The following is a 17172-nucleotide window of genomic DNA, read 5'->3' as shown; positions in this document are numbered from 1 at the left end:
CCACTAGACCCTGGTCGGATCCAGTCTGGGCTAGCAGGGGGCTGCAGGTCGGGAGTGAGGGGCACGGCAGAGCTGGGGGGGGCAGGGCTGGGCTAGCAGGGGCTGCGGGTCGGGAGTGAGGGGCACTGGCAGAGCTGGAGGGGGGGGCAGGGCTGGGCTAGCAGGGGCTGCAGGTCGGGAGTGAGGGGCACCGGCAGAGCTGTGGGGGGCAGAGCTGGGCTAGCAGGGGCTGCGGGTCGGGAGTGAGGGGCACCGGCAGAGCTGGGGGGGCAGGGCTGGGCTGGCAGGGGCTGCGGGTTGGGAGTGAGGGGCACCGGCAGAGCTTGGGGGGGCAGGGCTGGGCTAGCAGGGGCTGCGGGTCGGGAGTGAGGGGCACCGGCAGAGCTGTGGGGGGCAGAGCTGGGCTAGCAGGGGCTGCGGGTCGGGAGTGAGGGGCACCGGCAGAGCTGTGGGGGGCAGAGCTGGGCTAGCAGGGGCTGCGGGTCGGGAGTGAGGGGCACCGGCAGGGCTGGGCGGTTGGGGGATGGGGGAGGGCCGGGGCGTCCCTGTCTGAGCGATCGGTGTCCGGGGGTTTCCGCGCAGGGAGAACAGAGTGGCTGGGAGTCAGGGCCTGCGGGAACCTGTTCTGGGAATGGAGGCCCCAGAATCCCCTGGGGCAGGGCGGGGTGAGGGGTGGGGGTTGCAGGTGGGAGCTGGGAGAGCGATGAAGGGAGAGTCAACCACAAACCCCCAGGAGAGAGCCCAGGAGTCCTGGCTCCCAGCCCATCCCCCACCCAGCTCTAACCACTAGCCCCCACTCCCCACAATCTCATACCCATCCCCCCAACCTCACTGCTGCTGCCCCCTGCCGGCTGCGGGCACCCACCGCCTGGCCATCCTACCCCACGCCAGCCATGCCACCCCCCCGGAGATGTCTCCGATCCGCCGCCAGCCTTGTCTACACACAAAACGCTCCAGCCCCATGTAGACGCACCAGGGGCCGGCCGGGCTGCTTGGTGGAGTGAATCCGCCTCGTCGGCAGGCAGCGGCTGGGTCGGCTGTCCACCGAGCGCCATCCGCACCGGGGCTCAGGTCGGTAAATCTATGTCTTCTGGGGGGGGGAGAGGGGCTCACACCCCCGAGCGACGTTGCGACTTAATTCCCAGGCCTCGGATCCCACAGAATAGGCTCCGAGGAGGCCGTTCTCTCCCCAACTCTGGGAGGGGAGTGGGGGCTGGCGGGTTAGAGCAGGGGGGACTGGGAGCCAGGACTCCTGGGTTCTCTCCCTGGCTCTGGGAGGGGAGTGGGGTCAGGTGAGTCAGAGCAGGGGGGGCTGGGAGCCCGGACTCCTGGGTTCTCTCCCTGGCTCTGGGAGGGGAGTGGGGTCAGGTGGGTCAGAGCAGGGGGGGCTGGGAGCCCGGACTCCTGGGTTCTCTCCCTGGCTCTGGGAGGGGAGTGGGGTCAGGTGGGTCAGAGCAGAGGGGGCTGGGAGCCAGGACTCCTGGGTTCTCTCCCCAGCTCTGGGAGGGGAGTGGTGGCTGGTGGGTTAGAGCAGGGCGGGCTGGGAGCCAGGACTCCTGGGTTCTCTCCGGGCTCTGGGAGGGGCGTGGGGTCAGGTGGGTCAGAGCAGCGGGGCCTTGAGCAGCCACAAAGCCAGCTGCTGGGCCCAAGCCCATCTGGGACATTTTCCCCTCTGGTTCTGGGAGCCGGAGGGTGATTTCCCCCCCCCCCCCCCCGGGGCGTCACACGCCAGGCAGTGCCGTGAGGTGAGAGGGGCGGGGGGCTGTTCGGTCGGGTTGCTGGGGGGATCTAACCGCTTACCCCACATGTCCGTAGAGGAACTGCTGAGAAATAACCAGGATCAAAGATGGGCTGTGGCCATCCTAGTCCCAGAAAGGAGGGTGTCAGATCCCCCCAGCCAGTGCCCGTCTCCTTGGGATCAGGGTGAACCAGGCGCGCCCCTCGGCTGGGCGCCACTCCCTTGTCTTGTCGCCGATGGGCTCCAGGGGTGCGTCCACACAGAGGCCGTGTCGCGGCTCCGGAGATCCCGTCCACACGGCGGTTCTGGAGCCCTGCAGGCCGAGACCCGGGAGCGCCCAGCCCCGGGGTCCTGGCTCGCCGGGGAGACGGGCCCAGTAGGTTCTCAGTGCCCACGGGCCAGGGTCTGTCGGCGGGAAGGATGCAGAAAGCCACCGCCCTGCCCCGGTCTGACTCCGGGGTCTGACTCCTGGGGGAATGTCGCTGGGGGTCACCGGCCTCCGGCATCTGAGGGTCACACCAAATAACCGCCTGTCAGTGGCCCCAGCCTCTGTGACCAGCGGCATTTACCCCCTCAGAAATGAGGGTGATAATTCTTCAGTGTACGGGGGGGCTGGGAGCCAAACCCAATTTCCTTCAGGCTGTGGGGAACCCAGGGCTGAGGTCGCAGGACGGGAGGGGGTGCTCTCCCCTCACAGTCAGTGCTGACCAGAACTCCTGGGTTCTCTCCCCAGCTCTGGGAGGGAAGTGGGGGCTGGTGGGCTAGGGCAGGGGGGCTGGGAGCCCAGACTCCTGGGTTCTCTCCCCAGCTCTGGGAGGGGAGTGGGGTCTAGTGAGTCAGAGCACGGGGGCTGGGAGCCAGGACTCCTGGGTTCTCTCCCCAGCTCTGGAAGGGGAGGGGGGCTGGTGGGCTAGGGCAGGGGGGCTGGGAGTCCAGACTCCTGGGTTCTCTCCCCAGCTCTGGGAGGGGAGTGGGGTCCAGTGGTTAGAGCAGAGGGGCTGAGAGCCAGGACTCCTGGGTTCTCTCCGTGGCTCTGGGAGCAGGAGGGGAGCTGGAATTTGGTGTGGGGGTGGGGCCAGGGGAAGAGTGCATGGTGGGAGGAGGTTGTGTGGGGGCTTTCGATGATCCCACCCTCACCCCGCCGGCACCAGGAACCGGTTGGGCAACTCCGACCTGTCGGGCTGGCACCAGAGAGACAGCGCTTAATGAGAGAGTGTGAACAGAGTGGGCCTTGGGGCAGGCGGGGCTTGGAGCCAGGACTCCTGGGTTCTTTCTCTGCCTCTGGGAGGGGAGCGGTGTCTAGCGGTTGGGGGGCCTGGCAGTCAGGACTCCTGGGTTCTTTCCCAGTTCTGAGGGGCTGGATGGAGGTAGGGGGCTGAGGCTAAAAACTGTGGAATGGGGTGGTACTTGGGGGGGCCCTCGGCTCATTCTGGGGTGTCCTGCTCACATTTCCACAACCCTCTAATCTCTCCCACCTTTCTCCAGCAGGGTCCCCCAGTTCCTCCTCCAGGGAGTCACCCACAATCCCCAGGGGCAGGGAAGGACGTTCCCGAGGTACATGACAAGATGAGAGCCGCGCCGGAGACGCCACCCCTGGGATAGGCTGGCCCTGCTGGCGGCGGAGGGCCTGCCCTGGGCAGCCCCACGGTGGACCCAGCCCGAGGAGACGCCCCGGTGCTGGGAGGTCCAGTGGCAGAAGGTTCCGCAGGCCCAGTCTGAGAGGGGAGACGGGACATCGGCCAGGAGACAGCTCGCACTTGCCCGTCACCCTGAGGGGAGCTTGTCGTGACTCACGCTAACCTTTGGCGCCAAGGCCTACAGCGTCCTGGAGGCCGGCCGTGCTGAGCATTATGGGAAGGCGAAGGCGGCCATCTTGGGAGAGCAGTTGATGTGACTCTCAGCAGCCAGGCCTACAGCAGCCTGGAGGCCAGACACAACAAGAATCATGGGAAGGTGAAGGCGGCCATATTGGGTGAGGGTAAGACAGCCATCTTGAGAGATCATGTGGGATGGCTCATGCCAACCCTCGGCACCAAGGCCTACAGCAGGCTGGAGACGTCAAGGGTTATGGGACGGTGAAGGCGGCCATCTTGGGCACAGGCAGGGCGACCATCTTGGAAGAGCAGTTGATGCCACTCACGCCAACCTTGAGCACCGAGGCTTATAGCAGCCTGGGGGTCGGAGATGGTAAGGGTTAGGAGACGGCAAAGGCAGCCATATTGCGAGCGGACAAGGAAGCCATCTTGGGAGAGCAGTTGACACGATTCACACCAATCTTCAGCAGTGAGTCCGTTTTCCTCCTGCTGGGAGACTGGGGGTAGGCGTGAGAGGCCACCTCACCCAGGGGATTGTGGGTAGGGGCAGACGAGCTGCAGGAGCATTCCCATTGGCTTCAGTGGACGTTGGCTCCCACCCATAATGCATGTGGTCATAGCGCCATCCAGTGGCTAAAAACGAACCGTTACTTTCTAAATTTTGGAGGGAACAAACCTACTTTGTTAATTTCCTTCTAAAAAATTTTTGTGGAAAGCTTGCTAATTTCTTTTCTTTTTTTTTGCAGGAAAAAATTGATTTGGGCCATTCTTTCTAACCACATTTTTCGGGGGGAGGGCGGATATCCATTTTTTGTCATTTCTTTCTAAATACAATTTGGGGGACGAACACCAGTTGTTGTCAATCTTTTCTACTTTTTTTGTGGGAAAGGCTGATTTTTGTCATTCTTTATACAAAAAAAAAAAAAAAAATGAGGGAGAAATATCCAGTTTTTGTCTTTTCTTTATAAATGTTGCCAGAAACAAATCTAATGTGGTCATTTCTCTCTTGTTTTTGTGTGTGGCAAACCTCCTAGTTCTTGTCATTTTGTTCTAAAATTTTGGGGGTGAACCCCGCCCCCACACACACTTTTTGGCCTTTCTTTCGACCCTTTCATAGCACCACTTTGCCATGTGTTCCCCCAATGGATAACTGACATCCAAAATTTCTTTCTTTCTTTCTTTCTTTCTTTCTTTCTTTCTTTCTTTCTTTCTTTCTTTCTTTCATCAGTTGCGACTCTCATGGGCTAAAAAACCAAGGGCCATTTATGCTGGTATCCCACCTCCTCCCTGTCCCCCGGGATCAGACCCATGGGCCCATCTAGCCCCGTATCTGGTTTCTCACAGTAGCCAGTCCCAGCTGCTTCAGAGGAATGTACAATGGGCCCCCCTAGTGGACAGCTCTGGCATAACATGCCAGGAAAAATTGGCTCCTGACCTCCCTCAGCTATCGGTTATTCTGAGCCCTGAAGCATGAGTGTTAAACCACTGCCAGTCATTTTAATCCTTTCCTGTCTAACTCTGGCTAGTTTGATTTTTATTTATTTATTTATTTCCCCCCTATGATGCCTATTAAACTCTAGTTGGCAATTTCTGTTGGCAATGAGGTCTGCAGGTTTGCGGGACGATGTGTGGGAACCCGAATAAACTGTTTTGTGGAAAAATCTGTGATTTTGGAATTTTTTTTCATTCCAAATCAGTAAAAACAAAATAAAAAAAAAATACATTTCCCATGAAAAGCAATTTTTGAGAACATTTCATTTTAGGCCAATCGAAAATGTTTCATTTACATAAAATCATTTCATTTAAATTTTGACTATTTAAAATTTGCTATTATAATTTAATCACACAAAATGAAATAAGTTTCAAAGTAAAATCAAAATGTTTCATATATTACATTGTTATCGGTGAATGCTGGTACATGTCAGTTTCACCAAACACACCCCAACCGAGGAAAAATATTTCCATCAAGAATAATCAAAATGTACAGCTAAGCAAAACGAGTAAAATGCTGGTTTTGGATGTATTAGAGTTTGATTTAAAAATATTTACTCTGCAGACTTTGACATATGTCACTGACAATTTGTTTTGATGGTTTATAAAGCTTTAACGCTTTCAATCAAACCTCTGCTGTCTTAAATAAGGATCATTTCATCCTTCCCCTATAAGTCTCTGCAACTGTGAAAATTTAAATAGATAAAAATGGGGGAAAACATGTAAACCCCATAATTTCAATGGGAAGAATTGAAAATAAAACAAACACTGATATTTTCCGACATAAAAAATAAAAACCAAGTTGCACCAAGGCCTGTTTATAAAGATGATTGGTGTCATTAGCCCCATTGTACGGATGAGGAAACTGAGGCCGGGAAAGGGACTTGCCTGAGGTCACACATAGAATCTGTGGCTGAGCAAGGATACAACCCAGGCGTCCTGAGACCCAGTCCAGAGTCTTTACCCATCAGATCATCATTCTCCTAGCTCAGCGTATTGATACAGACCTCCTCGAGACAGCAAAGGACAGTGAGCTCAGCTGAACGGAAGGTGCAGGGAACCACAGAAAGACTGATGGGTAAATGGAACAGAAAGCCAGGGGCTGGTGGGATGAGATCACAGAGCTCGTTGGGTGCACGCTACAGGCGGGAAGGAGTTTGTCTGGCTAGCCAGCCCTGGTGTGTGAATCCCCGGGGAAATAACAAGAGGAGCAGGGGCGGGTGGTGGAGGTGGTGTTTGAATCCCGGATTGGTCGGTCTGTCTGTCTGTTAGGACTGTTCCTCGCTCGTAATATTCCGACATTCCATCTGTCCATATTGTGTCTGTCCATCTGTCTGTGTTGTGTCCCTCTGTCTAGGTCAAGGGTGGGCAAACTACGGCCCGTGGGCCGGATCCGGCCCGCCAGCTGTTTTAAGCCGGCCCTTGAGCTCCCATTGGGGAGTGGAGTCTGGGGCTTGCCCTGCTCCAGCCGGGGAGCAGGGTCGGGGGCTGCTCCATGTCCCTCCCGGAAGCCATGGCATGGCCCCGCTCTGGCTCCTATGCGCTCCAATGGCCCCCTCCGGCGTTCCAACGGAGAAGGGACGTGCCGCTGCTTCCGGGAACCTCTTGAGGTAAGCGCCACCCAGAGCCTGCACCCCTGAGCCTCTCCCCATGCCCCAACCACCTGCCCCAGCCCTGATCCCCCATCCCGCCCTCCGAACCCCTCGATCCCAGCCTGGAGCCCCCTCCTGCACCCCAAACCCCTCATCCTCTGACCCACCCCAGAGCCTGCACCCCTTCCCGCGCCCCAAGCCCCTGCCCCAGCCCTGATCCCCCTCCCGCCCTCCAAACCCCTCAGTCCCAGCCCAGAGCACCCTCCTGCACCCCAAACTCCTCATCCCCAGGCTCACCCCAGCTGGAGCCCTCACCCCTCGCCGCACCCCACTACCCCGCCCCAGCCCGGAGCCCCCTCCCGCACCGTGAACTCCTCATTTCCAGCCCCACCCCAGAGCCCGCACCCACAACCAGAGCCCTCACCCCCTCCCGCACCCCAACCCCGATTTTGTGAGCAGTCATGGCCCACCATACAATTTCCATACCCAGATGTGGCCCTCGGGCCAAAAAGTTTGCCCACCTCTGGTCTGGGTTGTATCTGTCCATCTGTCTGTGTTGTGTCTGTGCATCTTTCTATTTTGTGTCTGTACCTCTGTTTGCGTTGTGTCTGTCCATCTGTCTACATTGTGTCTGTCCATCTGTCTAGGATGTGTCTGTGTTGTATCTGTCTGACTATATTGTGTCTGTCTAGGTTGCGTGTTTTTCTCCTTAGTCTGTCCGTCCATCTGTGTAGGCCGCGTCCCAAGGTCTGGCTGGATTGTTTCGGTCCGTCTAACGTGCGTCTGTCCATCATCCGTCTCTCTAGGCTGTATCTGTCTGGCCACATTGTCTCTGTCCACGCGTCCCCGTGGTGCCGGTGTATCGTTATTCCATCGGTGTAGAACGCCGGTCGGTCATGGCCGTATCTCTCTAGATTTCAGCCCGTCTGTTTTATCCGTCCGCCTGTCCCGACTCTGTCTGTCTGTCACTGGATCAGCCCAGACAGCGCCGGGCCCTTTCTCTCTCTGTGATGTCGGTCTGCCATCCCTGTGTCGGTCTGTCCGGCTCACGTCTGTCCCCCCGTCTGTGTAAATTCTGCCTTGTCTGTCTGTCCCTATGTCATGCCCGGCCATCTCTCGACCGTCCGTCCATCCGTCTGTCTCTCTCCCTGTTTCCCCAATTCTCCCTCTGCCCGTGCCCTGGGCGGCGTCTGTCCGTCTCTTTGTGCCTGTCCCTCTGTCTGTCTCCCTTCCCGCTGCAGCCACCAAGAGCCAGCCGCCCGCAGGCCCCTTTCTCCCCCCCCAGGGCCCGGGGGAGCCAGAGAGGGACCGGGTGGGGGGGAGGGAGCCAGCTCTGGTCCCTCCCCCAGCCAAGGGGACCAGCCTCCCTGCCATGGGGAGGGGATACCAGGTATCCCAGACTCCTTTCCCTTTCCTCCGCCCTGACTGACAGCCACCCCAGCCAGTCGCCACGGAGAGAGCCAGGGGGAAGGACCCGATTTCCCCCCCAGCCCGGGAAGCCCCCCTGCCACCACCGCCGGGTCTCTGCGGCTCCATCCCCGCGGCGCAGGTACGGCGGCCTCGGGGCTGGGGGGAGGGGGGAGCCCGGACGCCTGGGTTCTCTCCCGGCTCTGGAAGGGGAGGGGAGGGGAGGCTGGGAGCCAGGACTCCTGGGTTCTCTCCCCAGCTCTGGGAGGGGAGTGGGGGCTGGTGGGTTAGAGTGGGGGGGGGGCTGGGAGCCAGGACTCCTGGGTTCTCTCCTCGGCTCTGGGAGGGGAGTGGGGGCTGGTGGGTTAGAGCGGGGGGCAGGGGGGGCTGGGAGCCAGGACTCCTGGGTTCTCTCCCCAGCTCTGGGAGGGGAGAGGGGTCTAGTGGGTCACAGCAGGGGGGGCTGGGAGCCAGGACTCCTGGGTTCTCTCCCCAGCTCTGGGAGGGGAGTGGGGGCTGGTGGGTTAGAACATGGGGGCTGGGAGCCAGGACTCCTGGGTTCTCTCCCCATAGGGTGACCAGATGTCCTGATTTTATAGGGACAGTCCTGATATTTGGTGCTCTCTCTTATATAGGCATCTATTACCCCCCACACTCTGTCTCGATTTTTCACCCTTGCTATCTGGGTACCTTATCTCCCCGGCTCTGGGAGCGAAGAGGGGGTTGGTGGGTCAGAGCAGGGGGAGCTGGGAGCCAGGACTCCTGGGTTCTATCTCCAGCTCTGGGAGCGGAGTGGGGTCTAGTGGTCAGAGCAGAGGGGTGGCTGGGAATCAGGACTCCTGGGTTCTATCTTGAACTCTGGGAGGGGAGTGGGGGCTGGTGGCTTAGAGCAGGGGGGCTGGGAGCCAGGACTCCTGGGTTCTCTGGGAAGGAAGTGGGGTCTAGTGGGTTGGGGGGAGGCTGGGAGCCAGGCACTGCCTTCTTTGTCTGTACAGCACCCGGGACACTACGGCTCCGATCCCAGCATATGCTGCCTAGGCCCTGCCACAGCACAAAGCACAGTCCTGCTGCTGCATTGGCCCACCCGGCTTGGCCCAAATCATCATTTAGTCCCCACTGAACTGTGGAACTGGCTAAGAAGCCACGATATTATTTAACTCAGTAACAGCCACTGGGGCTTTTTCTTGGCCTTTCTTGGGCTCCTGGTTTTCAACCTTTTCTCTGTTTTTACAAGGGCTAGAAACTTTTTTTATTTTGATTTTGAATGAAACTGGGAATCTCCCACAGTCCTAGGAAGCCGGGTAGCTAGGGATAGAACCCAGGAGTCCCGGGTCCCAGTCCCACCCCCTTTTCTCCTGACTGTCTCATTTCTATTCTCATTGCCATTTGTTCCTCCTTTACGATGCAGGAACGAGCTGGTGTGTTCCTCCTAGAACCCCAAATCATCTTATCTGGCCCAGTTGGTGTCAGCAGTGGGATCAGCTGTACGGCGAGTGACCTCAGCACAGGCCCGGTGGGGACGAGGCTAGTGGCCTGGAGGTTCCCAACAGGCCTACCAGAGAGTCACCGTTGGGGATCAAGAGTCAGAGTGGAGAGTCAGCTACCGTCTCCCTGCTGAGCTAAGAAAATGGCCGCCACTCAAGAGGTGCCTCCCCCAGCCCTGGGCCTCCATTTCCTGTATCCGCTGGAGGAGACGATGGCACCACGGGTGAAAATGGAGGAGCCCGAACCGCTAGGCCCAGAGCCAGGCTGGGAGTGGGAGGCGGCCAGCAAGGCGCCATGGCTGGTGCAGGCCGGGACCATTGGGGAGCTGCTGAGGTGGGCGGCTCCTCAGCAGGCCCGGCCTGAGGAGACACCCCAATGCTGGTGGGGACAACGGTCGCCCCTGGAAGTCCTCCCGCCTTGGGAGAGCCCCACCCTGCCAGACAACAGCGCCCTCTTTGGGCAAGCAACCGACGCCTGCCCATGGCCCCGAGGGGAGCGCTTGGCACGACTCACGCCAACCCTCAGCAGCGAGGCCTTCAGCAGCTCACGGGCAGGGGATGCCAAGGATTATGGGAAGGTGAAGGCGGCCATCTTGGGAGCAGAGAGGGCAGCCATCTTGGGAGAGCAGTTAACGCGACTCACGCCAACCCTCAGCAGCGAGGCCTATCGCAGCCTAGAACCTGGAGATGCCAAGGATTATGGGAAGGCTGCCATTTTGGGAGTGGATAGGGCAGCCATTTTGGGAGTGGACAAGACAGCCATCTTGGGAGAGCCATTACCGCGTCTCACACCAACCCTCAGCAGCGAGGCCTATCGCAGCCTAGAGGGTGGAGATGCTAAGGAATACGGGAAGGCAGCCCTTTTGGGGGTGGATAGGGCAGCCATTTTGGGAATGGACAAAGCAGGCATCTTGGGAGAGCAGTTGATGCGACTCACGCCAACCCTTAGCAGTGAGGCCTATCGCAGCCTAGAGGCCGGAGATGCCAAAGATTATGGGAAGGCTGCCATTTTGGGGGTGGATAGGGCTGCCATTTTAGGAGTGGACAAGGTGACCATGTTGGGAGAGCAGTTGACACGACTCACACCAACCCTCAGCGGTGAGGCCTACCGCAGCCTGGGGACAGGAGATGCCAAGGATTATGGGAAAGCTTCCATTTTGGGGGCAGATAGGGCAGCCATCTTGGGAGTGGACAAGGAGGCCATCTTGGGAATGGACAAGGCGGCCATCTTAGGAGAGCAGTTGACGCATCTCACGCCAACCCTCAATGGTGAGGTCTACCGGAGCCTGGAGGCCAGAGATGCCAAGGGTTATGAGAAGGCAGTCATCATGGGAGAGCAGTTGACACAATTCATGCCAGCCCTCAGCAGTGAGGCCTACCGTAGCCTAGAGGCTGGAGATGCCAAGGATTATGGGAAAGCTGCCATTCTGGGGGCAGACAAGGCAGCCATCTTGGGAATGGACAAGGCAGCCATCTTGGGAGTGGACAAAGTGGCCATCTTGGAAGAGCAACAGACACAATTCATGCCAACCCTCAGTGGCGAGGCCTACCGCAGCCTGGAGGCCGGAGACACCAAAGATTATGGCAAAGCGGCCATCTTGGGTGTTGGCAAGGCAGCCATCTTGGGAGTGGGCAAGGCTGCGGCAGAGAGGTGGCGCCAGTGCTTCCGAGGATTCAGCTACCAGGAGGCTGGTGGGCCACGGGAGGCCTGGGCCCGGCTCCGGGAGCTCTCCCGCCGCTGGCTGGAGCCCCAGCGCCGCACCAAGGAGCAGATCCTGGAGCTGCTGGTCCTGGAACAGTTCCTGAGCATCCTGCCGGGGGAGATGCAGAGCTGGGTCTGGGAACGAGGTCCCGAGACCTGCGCCGAGGCCGTGGCCCTGGCCGAGGGCTTCCAGCGGGGTCGGCCGGAAGCCGGGATGTGGGAGCAGCAGGTGCAGGGGCGGGGAGGGCGTCTATCCCGTGTCCTGGTTCTTTTCAGGCTGTGATGTGGCACAGTCTGACCACACTGAGCTATCCGGGGCCGCCACAGACAGCAGCCCGCCCTCCTCCTGTCCTCCCCGATGTGCCCAGCCAGGCCCGGGGGGCACCAACCCCCTGGGCATCAGAAACACCCCCCCACATGGGGCTTGGCCGCAGCACTTGGTCTTACTGGGTTGACATCTCCATGGTGCGACAGGCCCGGCGTCACCAGGCAGTGGAGATGGGTGGGGTGGGGGTAGCCCCTGGGGCAGGTGGGGCAATGGAGCGGGGGGGCGAGAGGTGAGTTCAGAGGTTAGCAGGAGAGGCGCCATTGTCACCCCAAGTGTGGATTGTGGGTAGGGAGAGCAAAGGTGAAGTCTGGTCGCTCCTCTCACCCATGATGGTGAGAACCTTTTTGGCCACCCCAACCACTTGGCGCCCTAGGCGACCGCCTTGTTCGCCTAGTGGTTGCACCGACCCTGGGTACCCCCAGGGCATTGTGGGTAGGGAGAGCGGGAGGTCAGGCCAGGTGCCTCCCGCAGGGCATTGTGGGTAGGGAGAGCGGGAGGTCAGGCCAGGTGCCTCCCGCAGGGCATTGTGGGTAGGGAGAGCGGGAGGTCAGGCCTGGTGCCTCCCCCAGGGCATTGTCGGTAGGGAGAGTGGGAGGTCAGGCCAGGTGCCTCCCGCAGGGCATTGTGGGTAGGGAGAGCAGGAGGTCAGGCCAGGTGCCTCCCCCAGGGCATTGTGGGTAGGGAGAGTGGGAGGTCAGGCCAGGTGCCTCCCCCAGGGCATTGTGGGTAGGGAGAGCGGGAGGTCAGGCCAGGTGCCTCCTGCAGGGCATTGTGGGTAGGGAGAGCGGGAGGTCAGGACAGGTGCCTCCCGCAGAGCATTGTGGGTAGGGAAAGCGGGAGGTCAGGCCTGGTGCCTCCCCCAGGGCATTGTGGGTAGGGCAATGGCAGAGCCGGGGTATTGTTCTGTGACTCCCATGAGCCTTTGCAGCGCCGCCAGGAAATGAGTGATGATCCATGCTTCCTATGGCTGTATAACTCTGTGGAGCGCAGGGGTCTCCCCTTGTCACCCCCACTCCCTGCCCCACTTATTCACCCCCCACCCCCTGTTTCCGCCATGACGCCTTCCTTTTCTTCCCAGGTCACTGTGCGGGTGAAGGTGGAAAAACCCAGCATGGAGGAGACGCCGTGTGCAGGAGCATCATGGGAAACTCCCCTGCCCCCACTGCCCCGTCCCCAGGAGGGGGCGACACTGAGCCGGCCCGGCCCCGAGCTACCCTGCATCCCCAAGGAGGAGCCCCAGCCCCCCCCGGGTATGAAGGGGATGGGGGTGCTGGGGGTAACACCTCCAGGACAAAGCACCACTGGGAGCGGAGGGGTCCCACGGGGCTGGGGGGACAGCGGGGTGCTGTGAGTATGCAGAGGGCGGTGGGAGGCATTGGGAGGGCTGGCTGAGGGGGACAGAGCCACATGAAGGGGGTTAGCACCAGCTCCACGGTACTGTGGGTAGGGAGAGCAGAGGATTGTGGGTAAGGATGGCAGGCGTCCTGGGGCAGGGGATTGTGGGTAAGGACGGCAGGTGTCCTGGGGCAGGGGATTGTGGGTAAGGACGGCAGGCGTCGCGGGGCAGGGGATTGTGGGTATGGCAAGTAGGTACTATCTCACTGTCTCGTGTCCCCTCACTCTTGGTCTCTATTCCTCATCCCTCAACAGCAGCCATAATGGAGGATGCGAATCCGCAGCAGAAAAGTCCAAAGGAGGCCAAAGTGCCCAGCACCTGTCCCCCAAAATCCGATGGGGACCGGGGCCCTGGGAGTCAGGGTAGGGCTGATGTCCCCCAGCCGCCGAGGGAACTCACCCAGCATGCCCATGACCCTGATGCCGTGTCTGGCTCCCATCCAATCCAGGGGCCTCACCTTTGCCCCCAATGTGGCCGGAGCTTCCGCCAGAGTTCTGCCCTCATGGCTCACCAGCGGACCCACACTGGCGAGAAACCTCACCAGTGCCCGCAGTGCGGGAAGAGCTTCTCCCGGGGCTCCCAGCTCACTCGTCATCTGCGAATCCACGGGGCAGAGAGATCCCACCGCTGCCATCAATGCAGCCGGAGTTTCTACCACAGCTCCGAGCTGGCCAGGCACCGGGCCTCCCACAGCAAGGACCGGCCCTACGGGTGCAGCCAGTGCGGGAAGAAGTTCCGTTGGCGCTCCGACCTGGTGCGCCATCAAATCACCCACACTGGCGAGCGTCCCTACGGCTGCCCAGAGTGTGGCAAGAACTTTGGGCAGAGCTCCCACTTGGTGAGGCACCGCAGGACCCACACAGCCTGAAGGAGGTCATTATGGAGGGCCACCTAGAGGGGCCCGTCTAGTCCGGCCTCAGGGACCATGTCAGCTGGATGACTCCGCACCCAATGACTCCCACATCCAGACCATATCTGGTGGTTTAGCTAGAACACGTCTCTTAGAGGTCCAGTTTTAGGCTGGATCAGAACCAAGGACCATTGAGCCTAGCCTCCTCTCACCCATGATGGCCAGAACCAAACAGGACATAGGATTGGCCAGACTGGTCCAAGGGCCATCCAACATCCTCTCCTCTCCAATAATGGCCAGAACCGGAATGGGAGATCGGATTGGCCGACCTGGATCAGAACTTTAATGACCCTGGTACAAAAAGTAGGAATACGCTAATGAAATTTGCGGATGACACACAAATTGGGGGTGCACCTCATCCATACGGTGGGGGACAAGTTGGAGACACAGGAGTAATAAGAAGGGGATGAAATGTAATAGGACAAAATGCCATGTCGTAGCCTTAGGGACTAATACCGAGAACAGCTGCGCTAAATTGGGGGCGAGGGCTCCTCGGTTGGAATGACATGGGAGGAGAAAGATGTGGGTGCGTTTGTCTATTGCAGGACAACAATGAGCCACCAGTGGGATGCGGCCGGGAAAGAGGCCAAAGCAATCCTAGGATGAGTGAGGTGAGATATTTCCTGCCGAGATCAGGAAATATTGATCCCACCTCATCTGGAATCCTGTGTCCAATTCGGGTTCCCCACGTTGAAGCACGAAGGCCCAGGTGCAGAGAAGGACTCTGCTGTGAGGGTCGGGACTGGAGAGCCAGGAGCTTGGCTTGTTTGGCCTAAAACGCAGCCTGCGAGGGACACTTATTGCTCACCGGGGGGGGGGGGGGGCGGGGGAGGCGGCGGAGGGACCACCAGGGAGGCTGAAATAAACGGAATTGAAACAAAAGGTTTCCTTCTGACCATTGCAAAATAAAATGTTTCCAGTTTTCAATTCCATCTTTTTTCTTTCAAAGTTTCCTTCCAGAAACGTGCTCCAAATTGAATCGAAACATTTTTCCCAAGCCAAAACGTTTCCATTTTTCGACCCGGAAACAACTTTTTTGAATGTTCCATTTCTGTTCTTAAAAAAAAAAAAAAAGGTAGGTAAAAAAGGGCTGAAAACTGATACGTTTTGGGTCCCAGGGATGATTGTTGTGGACTTGTCGATGCACCAAAAAATGTTCCGTTCAACCTGAAACCATTTCCCCCCGCACCCCCGATTTTTCAGAATGGCCGACAAATGAAAAGCATCCGTCCTCTGTCCCGCTCTGCGTGTGAGTTTGGGCTTTCCCAGCTGGAGTCAGAGCCAAGGTCCAGCTAAGCCCACTCTCCGAAACAGGCTAAATCCAGCAACTTCAGACGAAGGTGTGAGAACCCCGCAGCTCTGGGAAAATTCACCTTTCGCAATTGGTCTCCTCCTCGCCTTTCATAGCTAGAGCTTGCCTCAAACCATGAAGGTTTAATAGCCCTTCCCAAAATGCATAGCGCTTTGCTGTCCTCATAAAGATCCCAGCCTTCTTTGAGCCTGACTGGACGCCTTGGAAGATCTGGGGATAGTACCCAGGAGTCTGCTAGATGGACAAACGTTCGAGGATCCAATTTCTTTTCTCCTTGTAGGGAGGCTCAAGTCACCCCCGAACCTTCTCTCAGTTAAGCTAAACAGCTCGAGCTCCTGGAGTCTCTCACTCTAAGGCAGGTTTCTAACCCTTGAATCGTTCTCTGGCTCTTCTCCCAATCCAGTTTATCAACGTCCTTTGTGAATAGTGGGCACCAGAACTGGGCACAGGATTCCAGCAGTGGCCAAAGGCCGAGAGAAAATAACCTCGCTGCTCCTACTCCAGCCAGTCTCTGAATATTTGCCGCCGACCCTACAGCAACCCACGGGACTGAGCCGCGTGGTCTCTAAGCACGGGGCGTGTCCCTGGGGTTAACCGGCGGTCAGTGAGGGGGAAAAGTCTAGCGTGGAAAAATAGGGCTGCCTCCACGCTAGGAAAAGAAGTATCTTTAACCGGGGGCAGCGGATACGGCCTGGGCACCAGGCCTCGGGTTTCCCTGGCCCTGCTCCTGCTCGGAGTCTGCCATGAGTTAGCGCCACGGTTCGGCTCCCCCACGGTTAAAAACTCCACCGGGAATGTCTAGCAGAGGCCAGTTTTTCCGGCGCTGTTTCAGAGCCGTGAAGGGGAATCCGCAGCGGGAGACGTCCAAGCATCGCATTGGCCCTCCTCACCCCAGCGTCATACGCGGAGATCGTCTCCAGTCCATTAGCTACCGCACGCCCCGCCCCAACGCTGCTGGGGAGACACCGGCTTTGTTCCCTGGCTCTGCCGGGGGCTCCCTGCATGGCCCACGGCACTGCAGCCCGCTGGGCCTCAGTTTGCCCAGCTGGGAAATGGGGAGATGGATCCTGCGTTTGACAGGAAGCTCTTCGGGGCAGGGTCGGGTGCTCACACTGTGTCTGGGCCGCGCCCAGCATGACAGGGCCCCTGATCTCATTGGGGGGGGGGTGTCTGTGCCGCACCTGGTGCAACAAGGGCCTTGATTTTGGTCGCGGGGGGGGATCTTTGCAGCCCCCAGCGTGACGGGGCCTTCATCTCGGCTTGGGGCGGGGGGGCTGTGAGCCGCCGGGCATGACGGGGGCACTGATCTCGGTGGGGGGAGGGGAGGAATGCCCGGCCCGACAGGGCCCTGATCTTGGTGTGTAGCTGTCAATTTCATACAGATAATAAATAATAGACACCCACATAAATCTGTTCTCCTTGTGTTTCCCAGAGATACGTCCATGTCACGATCCCACCTACATCAGTCTCCTGGGCCAGGCAGCCAGGCCCCTTGTGACCATGGGAGTCAAAGGGCCCCAGCTGATGTAAATCAGTGGGAGCACCACGGGCGTCTGGCTCTAACCCCTAGACCCCACTCCCCCCCCCCCCGAGCTGGGGAGAGAGAACCCAGGAGTCCTGGCTCCCAGCCCCCCCCCCCCGTCCTCTGACCACTAGCCCCCACTTCCCTCCCAGACCTGGGGAGAGAACCCAGGAGTCCTGGCTCCCAGCCCCCCTGCTCTAACCTACAAGCCCCCACTCCCCTCCCAGAGCCGCGGAGAGAACCCAGGAGTCCTGGCTCCCAGCCCCCCCTGCTCTAACCCACAAGCCCCCACTCCCCTCCCAGAGCCGCGGAGAGAACCCAGGAGTCCTGGCTCCCAGTCCCCCCTGCTCTAACACACCAGCCCCCACTCCCCTCCCAGAGCCGCGGAGAGAACCCAGGAGTCCGGGCTCGCTGGGCGATTTCCCTCCAGACACAAAGGGGTTAAAACCATAGAGCGCCGCAGCATCCTTCCTTTT

At 59.2% G+C, this 17172-nt stretch overlaps 1 protein-coding gene and 1 long non-coding RNA gene across 2 annotated transcripts in view; both read left to right on the top strand.

The window, feature by feature from the left end:
- The first annotated feature begins 690 nt into the window (after nt 1-690).
- LOC135982839 (uncharacterized) lies at nt 691-4537 on the top strand. The gene is made up of 2 exons (XR_010600338.1): nt 691-1071; nt 3227-4537. It is a non-coding gene; the product is annotated as an uncharacterized LOC135982839 (long non-coding RNA).
- A 3408-nt stretch (nt 4538-7945) lies between these two features.
- LOC101934381 (paternally-expressed gene 3 protein) overlaps nt 7946-17172 on the top strand; it is a 27595-nt gene continuing 18368 nt past the window's right edge. Inside the window, exons 1-4 of the mRNA XM_065590974.1 lie at nt 7946-8184; nt 9451-11457; nt 12635-12806; nt 13207-13818. Coding sequence (XP_065447046.1) covers nt 9670-11457; nt 12635-12806; nt 13207-13818 — 2572 coding nt within the window. The 5' untranslated portion in view covers nt 7946-8184; nt 9451-9669. The remainder of the gene's footprint in view (nt 8185-9450; nt 11458-12634; nt 12807-13206; nt 13819-17172) is intronic.

Source organism: Chrysemys picta, chromosome 4, assembly GCF_011386835.1.
Source record: "Chrysemys picta bellii isolate R12L10 chromosome 4, ASM1138683v2, whole genome shotgun sequence".
Taxonomy (NCBI): Eukaryota; Metazoa; Chordata; order Testudines; family Emydidae; genus Chrysemys; species Chrysemys picta.
The sequence above is the reverse complement of the archived record's forward strand: the minus strand, read 5'-3'. Positions and strand labels throughout refer to the sequence as shown.